The following is a 20,528-nucleotide window of genomic DNA, read 5'->3' on the forward strand; positions in this document are numbered from 1 at the left end:
AGAAAGCCTTCCTCAGTGATCAATGCAAAGAAATAGAGGAAAACAACAGAATGGGAAAGACTAGAGATCTCTTCAAGAAAATCAGAGATACCAAGGGAACATTTCATGCAAAGATGGGCTCGATAAAGGACAGAAATGGTATGGACCTAACAGAAGCAGAAGATATTAAGAAGAGGTGGCAAGAATACACAGAAGAACTATACAAGAAAGATCATAATGACCCAGATAACCATGATGGTCTGATCACTCACCTAGAGCTAGACATCCTGGAGTCCAAAGTCAAGTGGGCCTTAGGAAGCATCACTATGAACAAAGCTAGTGGAGGTGATAGAATTCCAATTGAGCTATTTCAAATCCTGAAAGATGATGCTGTGAAAGTGCTGCACTCAATATGCCAGCAAATTTGGAAAACTCAGCAGTGGCCACAGGACTGGAAAAGGTCAGTTTCATTCCAATTCCAAAGAAAGGCAATGCCAAAGAATGCTCAAACTACCACACTATTGCACTCATCTCACATGCTAGTAAAGTAATGCTTAAAATTCTCTGAGCCAGGCTTCAGCAATACATGAACCGTGAAATTCCAGATGTTCAAGCTGGTTTTAGAAAAGGCAGAGGAACCAGAGATAAGATTGCCAACATCTGCTGGATCATTGAAAAAGCAAGAGAGTTCCAAAAAAAACCCATCTATTTCTGCTTTATTGACTATGCCAAAGCCTTTGACTGTGTGGATCACAATAAACTGTGGAAAATTCTGAAAGAGATAGGAATACCAGACCATGTGACCTGCCTCCTGAGAAACCTATATGCAGGTCAGGAAGCAACAGTTAGAACTGGACATGGAACAACAAACTGATTCCAAATAGGAAAAGGAGTACATCAAGGCTGTATATTGTCACCCTGCTTATTTAACTTATATGCAGAGTACATTATGAGAAATGCTGGGCTGGAGGAAGCAAAAGCTGGAATCAAGATTGCCGGGAGAAATATCAATAACCTCAGATATGCAGATGACACCACCCTTATGACAGAAAGTGAAGAAGAACTAAAGAGCCTCTTGATGAAAGTGAAAGAGGAGAGTGAAAAAGTTGGCTTAAAGCTCAACATTCAAAAAACTAAGATCATGGCATCTGGTCCCATCACTTCATGGCAGATAGATGGGGAAACAGTGGCTGACTGTAGTTTCTGGGGCTCCAAAATCAGATGGTGACTGCAGCCATGAAATTAAAAGACTCTTATTCTTTGGAAGGAAAGTTATGACCAACCTAGACAGCATATTAAAAAGCAGAGACGTTATTTTGTCAACAAAGGTCCGTCTAGTCAAGGCTATGGTTTTTCCAGTGGTCATGTATGGATGTGAGAGTTGGACTATAAAGAAAGCTGAGCACAGAATTGATGCTTTTGAACTGTGGTATTGGAGAAGACTCTTGAGAGTCCCTTGGACTGCAAGGAGATCCAACCAGTGCATCCTAAAGGAGGTCAGTCCTGGGTGTTCATTGGAAGGACTGATGTTGAAGCTGAAACCAGTATTTTGGCCACCTGATGCAAAGAGCTGACTCATTTGAAAAGACCCTGATGTTGGGAAAGATTGAGGGCAGGAGGAGAAGGGGACGACAGAGGATGAGATGGTTGGATGGCATCACCGACTCAATGGACATGAGTTTGGGTGGACTCCAGGAGTTGGTGATGGACAGGGAGGCCTGGCATGCTGCGATTCATGGGGTTGCAAAGAGTCGGACACGACTGAGTGACTGAACTGAACGGAACCTAGTGTTACAGTGTAAAAATCAAAGTAGTGAATTTGTCAGCTTCATAAAGAAAAGCAAACCAAGTGATGGAATCATGCTGAACCAGCACATAACGAGTAAGTCCAATATGAAATCACTCCTGTACGAGGAAGTGCAGGAAACATTTCATTCTTTTTATTCCTGCACTCACTGTAAAAGGAAGTGCAGGAACCACTTCATTCTTTCTATTCCTGCACTCACTGCCCTGCTCAAGTTTTTGTCACTTTTATTTGACCCACTGTGGCATTTCCTAAACTGCTTCTCACCCAGTTTTGACCACCTTGGGGCTCTAGACCATCCATAAGCCCAGTCTTTCTGCCACTGAACCTCACCAGAACACTGGGGCGCTGGTACTGCTGATTATAGAGTTCACCACTGTGTGCTCAGCACCCAGCATGTGCCCGGGGCATCAGAGGTACTCAGTAAATATATGCCAGTGAACAAAGAATGAATGCACAAAAGGAACACAATGGATGATGGAACAGTGGTTACTTCTAACAAACGAGATTGAGGGTCAAGGGAGGGGAGCCCTGACTTTCCACATGTCTCTACAGTGTGGAGTTTTTTTCCCTTACTGTATCGTAAAGTTAAACAAAGAACTAAGAAAAACAGCCAGGAGGAGGAGAAACTGCAGGCTTCGTTCCCAGATCTGCACAGGGGGAGACGTGAGGGGCCCGTGGGTGGCCAGCGGACAGCCTGCCGAGCCAGGAGTCTGGGGACGGGGAAAACCGTGGAATCCACCACATGGGGCTCCACATGGAAAAGGGGAACTTACTGCAATGTGAAGACATTAATTAGAGACAACTGAAAGTGGGGATTGGTTTTTGAGCCAGTTTCCGGGCTCCCTGTGGATTATGTAAAAGTACATTGTCAAAAGCTTTGGGAAAAATATATGCCAAGGGTCAAAAAAAACAGACATCCACAAAAGTCCCCGTTGCAGCTAATCAGCAGGGTGATACATGGACTGGGTGCAGCAGACACCGGGCCTGTCCCGCAGCGGACAGGCAGAACCACGGAGGAGGGGGGACATGCAGGCCAGGAAAGCAGGGACAGGACACCGGGCCTGTCCCGCAGCGGACAGGCAGAACCACGGAGGAGGGGGGGATGCAGGCCAGGAAAGCAGGGACAGGACACCGGGCCTGTCCCGCAGCGGACAGGCAGAACCACGGAGGAGGGGGGGTGATGCAGGCCAGGAAAGCAGGGACAGGACACCGGGCCTGTCCCGCAGCGGACAGGCAGAACCACGGAGGAGGGGGGGATGCAGGCCAGGAAAGCAGGGACAGGACACCGGGCCTGTCCCGCAGCGGACAGGCAGAACCACGGAGGAGGGGGGGATGCAGGCCAGGAAAGCAGGGACAGGACACCGGGCCTGTCCCGCAGCGGACAGGCAGAACCACGGAGGAGGGGGGGTGATGCAGGCCAGGAAAGCAGGGAGAGGACAGAGGGTAGGAGTCAGCTGCCTAGGATCAGGTGGGTCCCACACACCCTTCCTGCAGCTCTGACACCCAAGGACACCTGCTCTGGGGACTGAAGTTTCTGCTGCGGGTGGAGGCTGTGCCTAGCCCCTAGAGGAGGCCTTGGGGGCTGCTGGCTGAGGCTTCAGCACAGAGGAGACAGATAAGGGGAGCCCAGGGAAACAAGGCTTTGCAGTGTGTGGGGTTTAAGAGTTCACCCTCAGGGGCTTCCCTGGTGGTTCAGGGATAGAAAGAAGCCACCTATCAAGGCAGGAGGCATAGGTTGCTTCCCCGGTCTGGGAAGATCCCAGATGCCACAGAGCAACCAAGCCCAATGACACACTATTGAGCCTGTGCTCTAGAACCTTAATTACCGAAGGGCGTGCCCCGGAGCCTCATGCCCAAAGGAAGCCACTGCAGTCAGAAGCCGCACAGCACAACGAAGAGCAGCTCCCCCCAGCCGCCGCTAGAGAAAAGGCCATGCAGCAGTGAAGACCCATCACAGCTAATGAATAAGTGAGTACACAAATTAATAAAAAAAGAGTCCAGTCCCAGCTTTGTCACTTACTGGCAGTGTGACCTGGGAAGGCACAGGACTTCCCTGAGTTTTCTCATCTAAAAATAGGGATGGCAGCAGTACCCACCTGCGATGGACTGCACGTGTGTGTCTGCCTGAAATTTGCCGGCCCTTCATGTGAAGAAATCAGGAGGCGGGGCCTTTTATCTTGGGCCTGACACATTAGACCACAGCCTAGGCCGATGGGGCACGGCCTCCCAAAGGGCAAGACAGAAGGAAACCATGGAGGAGCGCGCAGTGTGACAGGCTGCTCTCAGCGTGCTGCAGGACCCCTCCAGGGAAACGCCCGAGACCCCAGGGTCTGTCCTGAGACCTTGCTAGTGGGCAGGAGGGCCACATTCTGACCACGGAGAGTGCCCATCCTCCCTGCCTCGGGCTTTCCCAGCCCTGCCCTGTCCTCATGCGGAGGTTCAAGCACCTGCTGCTGCACAGCTCCAATGGGCTGGGTGCTGGGGGTTGCTGAGGCTGGGGGTCAGTCCTGGGGCAGGACGGTGCAGGTGGGGCAGGGAGAGAGGGGCAGAAGACAGGGGGTCAGCCCAGCCCAGAGGGAAAGGACCACCAGCCTGCGGGTACAGCTGACCCAGGCTGGCACACACGAGCACAGGGCAGGGCTCTGGACCAAGCACCCGCAACTACCCTGTGGACCTAGTGAGTCTTCCATCTGCCCTGCGGACAGGCGTGCAGTGACAAGAACACTTACAGTTCTCTGCCGTTCCCTGACATTTTGAAGCCACCAAACGGAGCCTGTGCATAGATGGCATTGTAGCAGTTGATCCTGGAAAGAGAAGAGAGAGACGCTCGTGGTCACCGGGAGAGGACTGGGCGGGCCCTTGAGTGCTGTGGGCACTAGGTGCCAGGTGCAGAGCATTGCCGAAGCGATGGTCTGTGTCCAGGTTTTATACCAGGAAAGTTGTGTTTTCAATCTCTGCCTTCTTGCTCTCACCACCAGAAACTAAAGTTTGAATATTGTTAAGTATAAATCTCTCACAGGGGTAGGAAGGAAATGACAAGGGGAGAAAAAGAAGCGAATTTTGCTGAGGGAATAAGAATCAGCTCTGAAAAGAGACAGGATTCATTTCAAAGTTCTCCTGCTTCTTGGCCTCCAATTCACATTTATCTTCTAAGATTATCTTTAAAATAAGGATAGTGTCATCAGCAGATGAAAGAGAGACTTTCATCCATACTTTGCACAAGAACATGTGCTGCTCTTAGAATATAAAGGGGAGGTCCAACGCAGTGGTCAAGAGCACCGGCTTCATCAGAGCTGAATGGCTGGCTCTGAGCTCTGCTCTGCCGTGTGCTGGCTGTGTGACCCCGGACAAGTCACTCAGTCTCTCTGCATCTCGAGTCCCTCAGCTGTGAGAAGAGATGATGACACCATCCTGCTCAGAAGGTGGTCACAAGGAGGGGGCAACATGCTCAGACGTGTGTGGTGCATAACGCAAGTCGGAAAGCTCTCTGCTCACAGAAGGGTAAGGAGACTGGCTGGCCAGCAGCTCGGGGGCTGGGCACTCACGCTTTACTTACCAGAAGGGTAAGGAGACTGGCTGGCCAGCAGCTCAGGGGCTGGGCACTCACGCTTTACTTACCAAACAGTTCCAGACTCTAACGCGGAGGCCAGCTTCAGTGCTTTATCGAGGTTTTTTGTGAACACAGCTGCCGTGAGTCCATATTCAAGGCTGTTTGCTCTTTTGATCACTTCTTCAATATTTTTGAACTTCAGTATTGGTTGCACTGGTCCAAAAATCTATGATTAATTGGAAGGATGGCAATGAGAGGCTGCGGAGTGAAGCGTGTGTGCCCTGAGCAGGTACCTCCTTCATGTATGCTCTTTTCACACACCCAGTGCTCACACCCATGGGAGAGAGTGAAGGACAGCACCCAAGCATTCTTTTTAGCTGTGCGATGGTTGAAATCTGAAGGAAAAGACTGAACTAAACAAAAGTAAAAAATAACCACCAAAATACTATGTTGGGTGGAAGCCCTCTCACTGTGGTCAGGGCATCTAGAGGTCCCAGCCTCAGAGGAGCCTCTGCGTGTTGGGACGCACAGACAACTCTGAAAGTCATCCCTGGGAAGTTACTGTGAAGGGTGTTTGCAGGCACAGACTATGGGCCCTGGCCTCTGTGCTGTGTGTTCTATCAAGGAAGATGCCCTGAAATGTTTCCCTAATAATTCCCAGGGGAAGGAATGAGGCTGTGTTCCTCACCATCTGCAACACAGCAAATAAAAGGAAAGAGTTACGAACATTCAGAGGTAATTTTGAAAGGAGCCTGTAATGGATTCAGTGTTCAGCACCACAGCTCAGGAGGACAGTGTCAGCCTGCCAAAATACCTCCCCGGTTCCCAATGAGCTTCTCTCACAGAGGTTAAACAGCTGAGTCTCATGCCATCACAGTACAGTTAGTAACTCCCCCAAATCTCAAGGAGAATGTGTATAAACAGCTCATCCCAGCAAGACTCTGGCAGTGATTCCCTCTTTCATGTGCCCCCCAAAATGCCATAGCCTGGAGGCCGAGCACCTGGGACCCAGGTGGGAACCACTTCCAGCTAGCTTAACAGTGGCCCCGAAAGACAGAATTACACTCTTACGGGAGTTACCCTAATTTCCACCACTCCAAGGATGCCCACAATGGACAACTTCTAAGAGACTTCTAGTCAGGACAGGTCTTTGGGATGAACAGTTGCCATTTAGGTTTGGTCTGGTGGAGTGAATGAGGCTTTGGGCCCTGAATCCCTGGCTCAGTTTCTGGTAAGAGCACAGGCTCTCCACCCGCAGCTAACCTGAGGACACGTCAGAGCACAGAAGAGGGACTGTTGTTCCCAGAGAGGATGAGCAAAGCATGGAAGTGGGGGTCAGGACAAGCTCTACACAGTTCATGGGTCCCAGGGCAGGACGACCGCCCAGAGGACTCCAAAGGAGAGGGAAAAGACCTCAGAGCAAGGAAAACACTCCCTTCCCAAAGGCTTCAGGGATCCCTTGGCCCTGGAGAAGGCTCTTTTTGAAAGGCCCAGCCCCTTTCCCCGCTCCCAGGGCCCCAGCTCGCATAGGACATGGTTTTCCTCACAGCCTGCTGACCTCCTCTTTGGCAATCCGCATGGTGTCCGTAACTTCTGAGAAGACGGTGGGTTTGATGAAGAGCCCCCTGTCTTCCATGGCGGAGCCCCCACATTCCAGCTTGGCTCCCTCCTTCTTTCCGCTCTCGATCAGATCGAGGATTTTGTCGAACTGCTTCTGGTCAATCTGTAAAACAGAGAGAAGTAAGCTTGGCTTCTTTCTGGATGCTGGCTGCCAGCGTATGTGTCCAACAGCCTCCTATGTGGTGGCTGACCTCATTATGTTCTAGCCAAGACAAAATTCATGGACCAGATGTGCCTTGTATGCAAATGTAGCTCCAATGCACAAATCTAGGTTCTCTGGGGCAGGGGAGAGATGGGCTGTTCTCATCCTCTCCAGGTATGAGTGTATTCATACATCTGACCCCCTCCATGGGTGCTGTGTGCTTAGTCGCTCAGTCAAGTCCAACTGGACTTGCGACCCCCTGGACTGCAGCCTGCTAGACGCCCTTGTCCATGGGACTTTCCAGACAAGAATACTGAAGTGGGTTGCCATTTCCTTCTCCAGGGGATTTCCCCAACCCAGGGATCGAACCCACATTTCCTGTGTCTCCTACATCGCAGGCGGATTCTCTACCCACTTAGCCATCAGGGAAGCCATGCTCTTAAGCAAATCCATGGGTGAAACAAAATCTGAAGTGGTCATATTCTTGGTTCTAACTCTTGAATCTTTCTAGGGTTGTCAGATTTAGCAAATAAAACCACAGGATACCCAATTAAATATGAATTCCTAAAAAAAACAAGAAACAATTTTTAAAGTATAAGCAAATCCCAAACAATATTTGGGAGATACTTATGCTAAAAATGTATCCACTGTTTATCTGAACTGGGTTGTCATTGCTTAGTTGCTAAGTTGTGTCTGACTGTTTGTGACCCCATGGATTGCAGCATGCCAGGCTTCCCTGTCCTTCACCATCTCCCAGAGTTTGCTCAAACTCATGTCCATTGAATCGGTGATGCCATCCAACCATCTCACCGTCTGTTGCCCCCTTGTCCTCCTGCCCTCAATCTATCCCAGCATCAGGGTCTTTTCCTATGAGTTGGCTTTTTGCATCAGGTGGCCAAATATTGGAGCCTAAGCTTCAGCATTTGAACTAGTTGCCTTGTATTTTATCTGGCAAAACTGCACACTGCTCCTAGGGCACCACAGATCAGAGTGTAACACTTACTGGAATTCTCCATCCACAGGGCAGAGAAGTGAGAAATAATGCTGACGACCTTACTCATCACCCGTGGATACAAAATAGAGGCTCAAGGGGGTAGACAGGCTGCTCCTGGTTGGCGGGGAGCCAGCTCATCAGAAGAGCTCTACTTTCTGCCACTTTGATTAAGGGGTCTCCTCGGCTGGAGTGTACCCTATAAATATCCAGCTTGTGGATGCTATACTCAACCAGCTGGCAAAGGGCAGCTCTCTGGGAGACTCAAGGTGGGGAAGTGCTCTCCCCACTCAAAATGGTCCTTCTTACCAAGTCCATGGGAAGCTTGTTCTTACCATGACTCTGTTGTAAATCCCTTTCACTCTGGCTGGGAGAGACAGAGTTTTGTTAGACAGGTTTGCTGTAGCTGTGAGTTTCAGGTAAAAAAGTGGCTCAAATTAAGCAAATTTGAATAAAAAAATAAGCAAACCTAAGGAGAAAAGGAAAGATATACCCATCTAAATGCAGAGTTCTAAAGAATAGCAAGGAGAGATAAGAAAGCCTTCCTCAGTGATCAGTGCAAAGAAATAGAGGAAAACAACAGAATGGGAAAGACGAGAGATCTCTTCAAGAAAATTAGAAATACCAAGGGAACACTTCATGCAAAGATGGGCTCAATAAAGGACAGAAATGGTATGGACCTAACAGAAGCAGAAGATATTAAGAAGAGGTGGCAAGAATACACAGAAGAACCATACAAAAAAGATCACAATTCCCAGATAACCATGATGGTCTGATCACTTACCTAGAGCTAGACATCCTGGAGTTCAAAGTCAAGGGGGCCTTAGGAAGTATCACTATGAACAAAGCTAATGGAGGAGATGGAATTCCAGCTGAGCTATTTCAAATCCTCAAAGATGATGCTGTGAAAGTGCTGCATTCAATATGCCATCTAATTTGGAAAACAGCAGTGGCCACAGGACTGCAAAAGGTCAGTTTTCATTCCAATCCCAAAGAATGTTCAAACTACCTCACAATTGTACTCATCTCACATGCTAGAAAAGCAATACTCAAGTTCTCCAAGTGAGACTTCCACAGTATGTGAACTGAGAACTTCCAGATGTTCAAGCTGGATTTAGAAAAGGCAGAGGAATGAGAGATCAAATTGCCAACATCTGTTGGATCATTGAAAAAGCAAGAGAATTCAAAAACACATCTACCTCTGCTTCATTGACTACTCTAAAGCCTTTAACTGTGTGGATCACAACAAACTGTTGAAAATTCTTCAAGAGATGGGACTACTGGACCACCTTACCTGCCTTCTGAGTAACCTGTATGCAATTCAAGACGTCACAGTTAGAACCTGACATGGAACAATGGACCGCTTCCAAATTGGGAAAGGAATACATCAAGGCTGTATATTGTCACCCTGCTTATTTATTCTATCCTGAGTACATCATGTGAAATGCCGGGCTGGATAAAGCACAAGCTGGAATCAAGATTGCCAGGAGAAATATCAATAACCTCAGATATGCAGGTGACACCACCCTTATGGCAGAAAGTGAAGAGGAACTAAAGAGCTTCTTGATGAAAGTGAAAGAAGAGAGTGAAAAAACTGGCTTAAACTTAACATTCAGAAAACTAAGATCATGGCATCTGGTCCCATCACTTCATGGCAAATAACAGGAAACAATGGAAACAGTGACAGACTATTTTCTTGGGTTCTGAAATCACTGCAGATGGTGACTGCATCCATGTAAATAAAAGACACTTTCTCCTTAGAAGAAAAGCTATGACAAACCCATAATACATATTAAAAAGCAGAGACACTATTTTACCAACAAAGATCTATCTAGTCAAAGCTATGGTTTTTCCAGTAGTCACATATGAATGTGAGAGTTGGACCATAAAGAGAGCTGAGCACCAAAAAATTGATGCTTTTGAACTGTGGTGCTGGAGAAGACTCTTGAGAGTCCCTTGGACTGCAAGATCAAACCAGTCAATCCTAAAGGAAACTGGTCCTGAATATTCATTGGAAGGACTGATGAAGTTGAAACTCCAATACTTTGGCCACCTGATGTGAAGAACTGACTCATTGGAAAAGACCCTGATGTTTGGAAAGACTGAAGGTAGGAGAAGAAGGGGATGACAGAGGATGAGATGGTTGGATGGCATCACCAACTTGATGGACATGAGTTTGACCAAGCTCCGGGAGTTGGTGATGGACAGGGAGGCTTGGTGTGCTCCAGTCCATGGGGTCGCAAAGACTTGGATATGACTGAGCGACAATGCAAAGAAATAGAGGAAAACAACAGAATGGGAAAGACTAGAGATCTCTTCAAGAAAATTAGAAATACCAAGGGAACATTTCATGCAAAGAAGGAGTTCAATAAAGGACAGAAATGGTATGGACCTAACAGAAGCAGAAGATATTAAGAAGAGGTGGCAAGAATACACAGAAGAACTGTACAAAAAAGATCTTCATGACCAAGATAATCACAATGGTGTGATCACTCACCTAGAGCTAGAAATCCTGGAACGTGAAGTCAAGAGGGCCTTAGAAAGCATCACTACGAACAAAGCTAGTAGAGGTGATGGAATTCAAGTTGAGCTATTTCAAATCCTGAAAGATGATGCTGTGAAAGTGCTGCACTCAATATGCCAGCAAATTTGGAAAACTCAGCAGTGGCCACAGGACTGGAAAAGGTCAGTTTTCATTCCAATCCCAAAGAAAGACAATGCCAAAGGATGATCCAACTACCACACAATTGCACTCATCTTACACGCTAGTAAAGTAATGCTCAATATTCTCCAAGCCAGGCTTTAGCAATACGTGAACCGTGAACTTCCTGATGTTCAAGCTGGTTTTAGAAAAGGCAGAGGAACCACAGATAAGATTGCCACCATCCGCTGGATCATGGAAAAAGGAAGAGAGTTCCAGAAAAACATCTATTTCTGCTTTATTGACTATGCCGAAGCCTTTGACTGTGTGGATCACAATAAACTGTGGAAAATTCTGAAACAGATGGGAATCCAAGACCACCTGACCTGCCTCTTGAGAAACCTATATGCAGGTCAGGAAGCAACAGTTAGAACTGGACATGGAACAACAAACTGGTTCCAAATAGGAAAAGGAGTACATCAAGGCTGTATATTGTCACTCTGCTTATTTAACTTATATGCAGAGTACATTATGAGAAATGCTGGGCTGGAAGAAGCACAAGCTGGAATCAAGATTGCCAAGAGAAATATCAATAACCTCAGATATGCAGATGACAGCACCCTTATGGCAGAAAGTGAAGAGGAACTAAAAAGTCTCTTGATGAAAGTGAAAGAGGAGAGTTGAAAAGTTGGCTTAAAGCTCAACATTCAGAAAACTAAGATCATGGCATCTGGTCCCATCACTTCATGGAAAATAGATGGGGAAACAGTGGAAACAGTGTCAGACTTTATTTTGGGGGGCTCCAAAATCACTGCAGATGGTGATTGCAGCCATGAAATTAAAAGATGCTTACTCCTTGGAAGGAAAGTTATGACCAACCTAGATGGCATAATCAAAAGCAGAGATATTACTTTGCCAACAAAGGTCTGTCTAGTCAAGGCTATGGTTTTTCCAGTAGTTATGTATGGATGTGAGAGTTGGAGTGTGAAGAAAGCTGAGCACAGAAGAATTGATGCTTTTGAACTGTGGTGTTGGAGAAGACTCTTGAGAGTCCGTTGGACTGCAAGGAGTTCCAACCAGTCCATTCTAAAGGAGATCGGTCCTGGGTGTTCTTTGGAAGGAATGATGCTAAAGCTGAAACTCCAGTACTTTGGCCACCTCATGTGAAGAGTTGACTCATTGGAAAAGACTCTGATGCTGGGAGGGATTGGGGGCAGAAGGAGAAGGCGACGACAGAGGATGAGATGGCTGGATGGCATCACTGCCTCAATGGACGTGAGTTTGAGTGATGGACAGGGAGGCCTGGTGTGCTGCAATTCATGGGGTTGCAAAGAGTCGGACATGACTGAGTGACTGAACTGAACTGAACTGAATTGAGCGACTGAACTGAACTGAATGGTGCATTTGGATGACTCTGTCCCTGAGGCACAGGCTGGCTTTCTTTGAAAGAGTGGGCACAAACCATGCAAGCCCCTTTACCAGTCATCTCATGAAATGTGGATTCAGTGTTAAAATACCAACATGATCCATACCTCACACTTTGTACTAGGATAGATTCCAAATAGATCAAAGACTTAATCATGAAAGGTGAAGTCATAAAAAGTCTTCAAATTCTCTCACGTGGGAGAATGCCTTGGTGAAACAGGAGTGCTGATGGCCTTTCTATGACTTGAAATGCAGAAGCCAAGAAGGAAAGATTAATAATCTTGAGTAAGTAAAAAAGGAAGGCAAAAGCATCATAAGCAAAGTCAGAGGGCAAAACAGCAAACTGGAAAAAACTGACAAGTCACATAATAGATAAAGCTAATCTCTCTAGGATGCAAAGAATTCTTATAAGTGACAAAAAATGATCAGCAGTACAAGTTAAAAATATGCAAAGCACTGGCATGGTTGATAGAAAAGGAAACATAAATGACCTTTAGATATAATACTAACATGTTCCTCTTTACTCTTATAAGAGATATGCCATGCTGTGCGCTGTTCTGTGCTGTGCTCAGTAGCTCAGTCGCGTCCGACTCTTTGAGACACCATAAACTGTAGCCCACCAGGCTCCTCTGTCCATGGACTTTCTCCAGGCAAGAATACTGGAGTGGGTTGCCATGCCCTCCTCCAGGGGATCTTCTCATCCCAGGGATTGAACCTAGGTCTCCTACATTGCAGGCAAGTTCTTTACCAGCTGAGCTACCCGGGAAGCCCATAAGAGATATATGTACATTAAAAACAAATGAGATATCATTTTGAACTATCAGATGGGCAAAACCCCACACGTATTCTGTTAGTAAGGCTGGAGAAACAGGCAGGCTCATGCAAGGTTGGTGGGAGCACGAGTTGGTTCATCCTTTTGGAAGGTAAATTGGTGACGCTTATAGAAATTACAAATGTTCCCTCACTCAGCAATCCCACTTGGGCAGTTTGTCCTGTGGATTTCCTTGCACACATGCAGAATGACATACTCCGCAGTGCTGTATGTGATTGCACACACCCACAGACTTATCAGTACATGTTTCTAAAATTTTGTTGGATTCATACAGTGGAATTCTATGTACTTATAGAAAAGAACAAGGCAGGTTCCTGTGATTTGCCATGGCACAGAAGGCTCTTCAAGTTTCTTGTTAGTGGATAAAAATCAAGGTGCAAAACAATATTGTGTACAGGTATCTGGGGTAAAAACAGGGGAGACCAGAATTCATATTACATTCTTGTATACATACTCAATTTTGGTTGTATATACAAAAATTCTGAGACTTTTCACCTAAGAACTAAGTACACAGGATACCCATGGAGGGAAGCGTAATAACCATGTCTATGAATGAATGGAAGGGAGCTTTCTCACTATTGACCTTTATATGTATTTTGGCTTTTGACCAAGTGTATGTGTATGCGTGCTCAGATGTGTCTGACTCTGTGATCCCATGGACTGTAACCTGCCAGGCTCCTCTGTCCATGGGACTTTCCAGGCAAGAATACTGGAGTGGGTTGCCATTTCTTCCTCCAGGGGATCTTCCTGATCCAGGGATCAAATCCATGTTTCCTATGTCTCTTGCATTGGCAGGGAGATTCTTTTCCACTCTGCCACCTGGTAAGCCCCCCATGTGTATGTACGGCCATCTCAAAAAGTAATTCAAATTACAACAGGCCTGGTAATCTGGTAATTTCTCTCTGGATGAACCAAGTCTTGGGTTAAAAGCCAGGATTGCTCTTTCCTCCTCTTCGGAGACCAAGAGATTTGTGGGGCTTCAGCAAACTACAGATCTTCAGTGGCCGCTGACCATGTTCTGCCTCCAAGACCATCTATCCTGCAGCCAGCACTAGGTCTCCCTGGAAACTCTACCCATCCAGATTGACTCTCCCTGGTCAGTCTGTGTGAATACGTTGTTTAAATCTAATAATCCTCCATGAATGTCAGCTTCCGTCTCACAGTGCAGGAGAAGAACCTGCTATGAAGTGAGGGCTGTGCCAGAGCCCACCAGAGATAGAGAAGCAGGGCCCAAGGGTAGCCAAGGCAGCGAGCAGCTCTGCCGGGAGGACTTGGGACCCTGCCCTGCACCAGGTGGCCTGTGTGAGTCCGTGCATCTCTTTGCTCGGTTGCCAAATAAACTTGAATAATTTTGGAGCATGCCGGCTGCCTGTAGTGGACCCTGAGCTGGTCAGCTAGTTGTTTTACTAGCATGAGATAGACAGGACTATTTAGACAGCTGTAAATCCTCTCAGAGTAAAATCTTATTAATGTAGATGAAAAAGCACTTTGGGAGGGAAAAAAAAAAAAAACTCAGCAGCATCCCTAAATAATACGCTGAAGTTAGATGGCTTAAGGGAGTTTTCAATAGGACTTTCAGCAGCATCAAAAGCACTGATGAAATCAATACCACTCCGCTCTCTTGGAAGAGATTTGTATATCTGGCTTCAGAAGTCAAGCCTGAAACCTTGGAAAGAGACTTACGAATAATGATGGGGTAAAAGGGATTCCTTAGGATGGATCAGCTCACATATTTCCCACGGATTCTGGATTAGCTTCACAATCACAGCAGATTCGATAATGACTTGTGGCCATGTCTGTATGCAGACCTGAAATCCAACCAAGGCCACTGGACTTTGTCTCACTGGCCACTACTAGGTTGGGGGTTGAGGCCTGACAGGAAGCAGAGCGTTGGCCACAAGTAGAGATATTTCTCTTCACCAGGATCACGTGGCACCAGAGCCACAGCATGTGGGCTGGGCCAAGGCAGAGGTGGGCGCTGCGGCCAGACACACACCTTTTCCACGTGGTCCTCCCCACTCCCCAGCCAAGGCTTCCCCCCCAAGGATGGTCAAGCAAGACCTAACTGATGTGGCTTGAAGTCACGTACATTCACTTCCACCTAGCTTAGGAAGCCTGCTGTTTACTGCCTCTCCCCTTAAAGAATAAAAACTTATTAGATGCCTTGAAATTTCCTTAATATGCATCAATAGCTCTGTCTTCCAGATGAGGAAACTGAGGTTTGGCAGGAGCCTGTGGTTTTCACAAAATTCCAGAGCCCAACTTGTCCTCAGTTCCACGGCTTCCCGTGGAAGCACACAGGGCCAACGCAGTGGGTGAGTCGCTAGTTCCTGGGACAGACGCAAATGGGTGAGTCCTGACATGTGATTTGAAACTTCCTGGCTGGAGCAGGACTTTGGCTACAAGTAAAGTGGGTTGCTGTTGAGCTCCATTTCAATAATTCATGTGATGGTTAGGCTGTCCTCTTTTAAATATTTATCCGTCTGCTGCCCTGCACAGTTAGAAAGTGATACAGGATGTGCCCTCTTCCTGAGGTTATTAAACCTCGGCGTTATGATCATTTTCATCCTGTTGTTAGCTTCGCAAACCAGGCTGCCAGAGAAATGTTCCTGCTGTTCAGAGATGTAGCCCGATCCTCTGAGCCTCTCTGCTGGGATTCTGATGGTCACCTCGTCCTGTAACTCCCATGGGCTGGGAGACCGCTAGGCCTCTGACTCCAGGTGCCACTTCCACCTGCACTCTGCTGCCTTTCAGCCAGGCTTCTAACTCGCTTCTGCAGAGAGGCCAGCTAAGCAAGCAGCCTCTGCCTGCGGCTCTCTCCTGGGGACACTGCGGCTCAGAGAAGAGGTGCCTCTGGCTGGGGGGTGCAGGCACACGGGCTTCTGAACCAGGAATGCCTCCCTTCTGCCAAGGCCCAGAGCTCAGTATTACCTGCCGTGAAGAGTCGAGTGTCTGCGTGTCCACTCTGATTTCATAACCCTACCAAGGCCTGACAGGACTGAACTGTCAGTCAGCATTGGAACAACAGCCCTCAGTGGGCAGGCAAGCGGGTAACGGAGCCCTTGCTTCAAGAAGGACCCTGAAGCCAGGGAACAGCTGAGCTGTGCAGGGCCAGAGCCCTGCTTGCTTAACCCCCCAACTTGCACTTGGGACGTGACGCCTCAGTTACCTGGGGCCCCTGTTCGGTCCTGACGTCAAAGGGGTCTCCAACCGGCCGCTTCTTGGCATACTCCACGCTCCGCCTGACAAACTCGTCATAGACCTGCTCCTCCACGAACACCCTGGAGGCGGCCGTGCAGCACTGGCCTTGGTTGAAGAACACTCCCTGATGGGCGCACTCCACCGCCAAGCTCACTGCAGGGAGGGGCGGCGGGGAGAGGAAGCGATTAAGTCGTTAGGGCTGGACGGGCGACAGCTGCAGCTCTAATTGCCCACACGGGAAAACAGGCCTCGGGATGGCTGCGGTGCAGAAATTAATTTTGCTCAGCATTTCCCCAAAGCAGAGGATGGGAAAGGGGGTTTTCGGGTCCACAGAGTTCTGGGTTAAATAGGTCCCTGACTGCTGGATGTCTCAGCATTTTTACTGTGCTAATGAGCACGGAGACTGTTCATATCCCCATCTCCCTTGCCCACGGATCCCTCCCCTTCCTTTTCTGGGGACTAGTGATGTATAAAATAACCTTTTGTAAGTATTGATGTTGACCAGTTGGTGAGAATTTTTCAAGGGGCCGAAATTTTCCACCTTGAGTGACAAGGGGGAGCTTATGAAAGGAACACAACACTACGCGTGACTTAAAAGGGTTTAAAAAATGTATTGATTCTGCCTGATGAAGGCTGGATCTGCACTGTAGAGCTACACTGAAATAAAACCAGGTACTCAAGCTGAACTAGCAGGGTGCTCAGGGAGAGAGGCCACTGACATCCACTGAGGGGCTTCTACAGCCCACCTGCCCGCCCCCCAAATCCAGGGCAGCTTCGCTTCGCATAAAGCAAGAGCCAGGCCCCCCTGGACGTGGGTGGAGTTTCCACGTCAGCCAGCACTGCTCTCCGGGCAGCTCTGAGGAAGGCTGCTCTGGGCTTTAAGAGCCGTCGTTACCCAGCAAGGGCTTCTGTGTCAGTCACTGTCACAGCAGGACAGCGTCACAAGGTTCTGTCTCTGCCTGCACCCCACCTCCTCCTAGGCAGCTTCAAACTACCCCTGCTCCAAAACAGCTCATTTACTTCCTGACAGCACCCAGAGGCGGGCAGCTGCCGTGTTGGGAGACGGTGGCATGTTACTGTTGATACTACGCCTGGGATGCCAGCTATGCCAGGATTGAATTTTGTGGATGGGCACTGCCCAGCCGAGGAACAGGAGATGGGTGTTTATGACCCTTGTCAAGCCAACACTCAGACAGGAGTCTGTGTTTCTGCTGCAGGCTTCCCGGTTGGGAGGGAAGAGAGTGCGCTGATGGGCAGAAGGGGCGCCCAGGTCTGGAGTCAAAGGAGGGCACAACAGGAGTCCTGCTCTCTGAGACCGGAGCTTCAAGCTCCACATGTGGGTCACAGTGGGGCAGCACCCAGGACTGCCCCACGTGGCTGCACAGACCATTAGCAACACTGGTCCTACTTCCCATAGGAAGCTGCAAACCAGGCGAAAACGAGCAGTCCATCTTCACACCCAGCTCCCCTTCCTTTGGGGGTGCTTGAGTCCTCGCCCAGTCCTCTCCCTCGCCGGGAGCCCACCGCGAGGAGGAGAACTGCTACCAGTGATCTACACCTGGGCCAGAAACGACGCTAGGGTCACTTCTTCTTGGGGAATTGTGCAATTCCAACCCTATCTGACCATGGAACGGGAGGCTTCGGACTGCTTGAAAGGCATCCCAGGCACCAGTGGACAGGCACGGAGGTGCTCATCAAGGCAAAGGCGTTTTAGTGTCCTTGAGAAATCACACCTTGGGCAGCTGACCCTGCCAGCAGGTCAGCCACGGCCCATCGTGGCCCTTTCTTCCCTCTTCTGGACACGGCAACCCAGAATAGTGCTTACTTTAATGTTGTATTGTGAGACACAAGCTTCTGGACAGGCAGGCTTTCCCAGGGAAGAGGCAGTCAAGGGAAAGACAGCACCCAGGCCAGCAGGATACTCCCGAGGGCCCCTGCCACGGGCCTCTGATTTGTCAGGTTTGAGACAAAGAAGAAAGGAACCCCTCAAGTCTTCCAGAGCCGGCAAGCAGTGCAGGAAGCACTGAGCTAGAGGGCAGAGTGATGAATGCCTGTGGGGGTGCCCGTCCCCTCCTCCTGACCTCCCCTCCCCCCACACACAGGGGCTCTGAAGAAGACCCAGACCCACTTGTCACGGCCCCAGCTCTGCAGGGACAGGGAAGGAAAACTCAGCCTCGAAGGGCAGAAACAGGCGGCCCTCGTGGCTATACATTTTTACACATTCCCACCGCCAGTGAAGCTGGCCTTTGGGTCTCTATCTGCCTGTTATTTACAGTGTGATGACCCGAGGTGGAGAAACGTCCCTGCGAAGCGTGTGCCTGTTTCCCTCAACTGGTTCTGACTCAGGCAAGGAAGTGAGGAGAAAGCTGTGGACCGAGTGAAGCCTCTGCGACTCCGGGAAGTGGGGAGACTCACAGTCAGCATCAGCACACACGATGCAGGGGTTTTTCCCACCAAGCTCCAGCGTCACCCTCTTCAGGTTGCTGTGGGAGGCCGCCTCCTTAACCAGCTTCCCAACCTTCGGGATAAAAACCAGACAGGAGAAGCCTCAGACAGAGCTGAAGTGGCGGGACGATCTGAGCAGGCCCTGGGCCGTGGTGCTGCCCCCTCCATGCCCTGGGCTCTCGCAGCGTGTCCTCCTGGACCCGACCGTGACCCGGCTGGAATCCAGGCTCTGAGCAGCTCCCTGCAGGAGTGGGCTGGAGCCTCGCAGGCCCATGGCTCGCCCACGGCCACCCACGGTGAGCAGCTGAGCTGACCTCGCCTGCCGCCTACCGCCAGCAACAGCTGGTCTTGCCTGAGGGACTGAGGGGTGGCCGCTCTGCGCGGCCCTTTGGTCTGATCTGAGGAACCTCCAAGGGCTAGAGAAACGGGGGACCTGATCTGCAGGACAGGAAGGTGCCCATCCTCTGGAAATGCACCCCACGACCGAGTGCCCCGGGAGGAGGGAGAGAACGGCTTCTCCGTTTCACCGTGGCAAATCTGTAAGCTGGGCCCGTCACCCCTACACCGCTGGAGGGGGGCCTGGCTCAGCAGCGCCTCGTCCTGGGGCCACCAGCTCAGGACCGGCAGACTCAGAGACCAGGGCGCACAGGGGCCTAGGGCCAGACAGCCAGCAGGGGGCGGAGCTGGGCTCCCCCGGGCTGAGGGGAGGGTGCCAGCATGAAGCAGGGCACTCAGAGCCGGTGCGCTGGGACAAGCCAGATGGCCCCACCGGCAGCCCCATGGTCCCAAGAGAGGGCAGCGGGGGCAGGGATGCGCCCCTTGTCGGGCAGAAGACAGGGGACCTGGGAGCCACTGCGGGGGCCCCCTCTCTGCCCCCACCCCTCTGTCTCCGTCTTGAGGGTCCTGTTCTCCAGCCACAGAAGAGGGGCTGGGGACCCCTGCTGGAGGAAACTAGGAGAAATAGGCACGCTTATTGCCTGGGAGATTTTATCCATCTATTTTTTAAGTACAGAAGTGCTTTCTCATTAGAAATAATTCCACATATAGATGCATATAAATTAAAGGGGAAAGATTTTATCTCCCCTCATCTGTTAATGCCCCAGGACTTACCGAGGAGGCCACAGTAAGAATTTCTTGGGAGTCTTTCCAGGCAATTTCTATTTCTCTACACATACCTTTTTATTAATAGTATATATATATATATATACACACACACACACACACACACACACACATATAGTAGTGTTAGTCACTCAGTCATGTCTGACTGTTTGTGACCCCATGGACTATAGCCTTACCAGGCTCCTCTGTCCATGGAATTCTGCAGGAAAGAATAGTGGAGTGGGTTGCTGTTTCTTTCTCCAAGGAAACATATATACATGTGTGTGTATATATATATGTGTGTGTGTGTGTGTGTGTGTGTATATGTATATGTGGTATATACTTTCCTGCAGTTTACTATTTGTGTGTGTGCTTTAGCAATAGATTATGGCCCAGCTTTCCTTATTGTAATGGCATCATATAGTATAGATACAATATAATGGAAAGTACGTCCTTGAATGCTCATGGAAACAGTAGTTGCTAAGCAGCTACTTCAAAATGGACTTTCTGAATCAAAAGTTGACACTTTCAAATGTGTGATCAGTACTACAATATTGCTAGTCACCCTACGCTTATTTTTTTTTTCACCTTGATTATGCAGTTTATCCTATGGCTATTTCACATTTTTATCTTATCTAACAGTATTTTCTTCTGAGGCTTCTGAATAAATAAATTAGATATTTATTTAGTTTGGAAACTGGACCAGTAACTTTTTTTTTTTTTACTATTGCTATGTACTAAAGTGGGGTCAGATTTAGCACAGGGACGCATCACAGTTTAGCCTCTAAAGGAAA

The 20,528-nt window shown here is 48.9% G+C and overlaps 1 protein-coding gene across 1 annotated transcript in view; it reads right to left on the reverse strand.

Annotated features, from left to right (window-relative positions):
* Window positions 1–20,528, reverse strand: part of ALDH1A3 (aldehyde dehydrogenase 1 family member A3) — a 42,268-nt gene that overhangs the window by 4,568 nt on the left and 17,172 nt on the right. Inside the window, exons 8-12 of the mRNA XM_024982260.2 lie at window positions 18,604–18,706; window positions 16,157–16,341; window positions 6,895–7,059; window positions 5,405–5,562; window positions 4,516–4,590 (exon numbers count right to left, since the gene is read on the reverse strand). Of these exons, the coding sequence (XP_024838028.1) occupies window positions 4,516–4,590; window positions 5,405–5,562; window positions 6,895–7,059; window positions 16,157–16,341; window positions 18,604–18,706 (686 nt within the window). The remainder of the gene's footprint in view (window positions 1–4,515; window positions 4,591–5,404; window positions 5,563–6,894; window positions 7,060–16,156; window positions 16,342–18,603; window positions 18,707–20,528) is intronic.

This window comes from Bos taurus, chromosome 21 (genome assembly GCF_002263795.3).
Source record: "Bos taurus isolate L1 Dominette 01449 registration number 42190680 breed Hereford chromosome 21, ARS-UCD2.0, whole genome shotgun sequence".
NCBI classification, from domain to species: Eukaryota; Metazoa; Chordata; class Mammalia; order Artiodactyla; family Bovidae; genus Bos; species Bos taurus.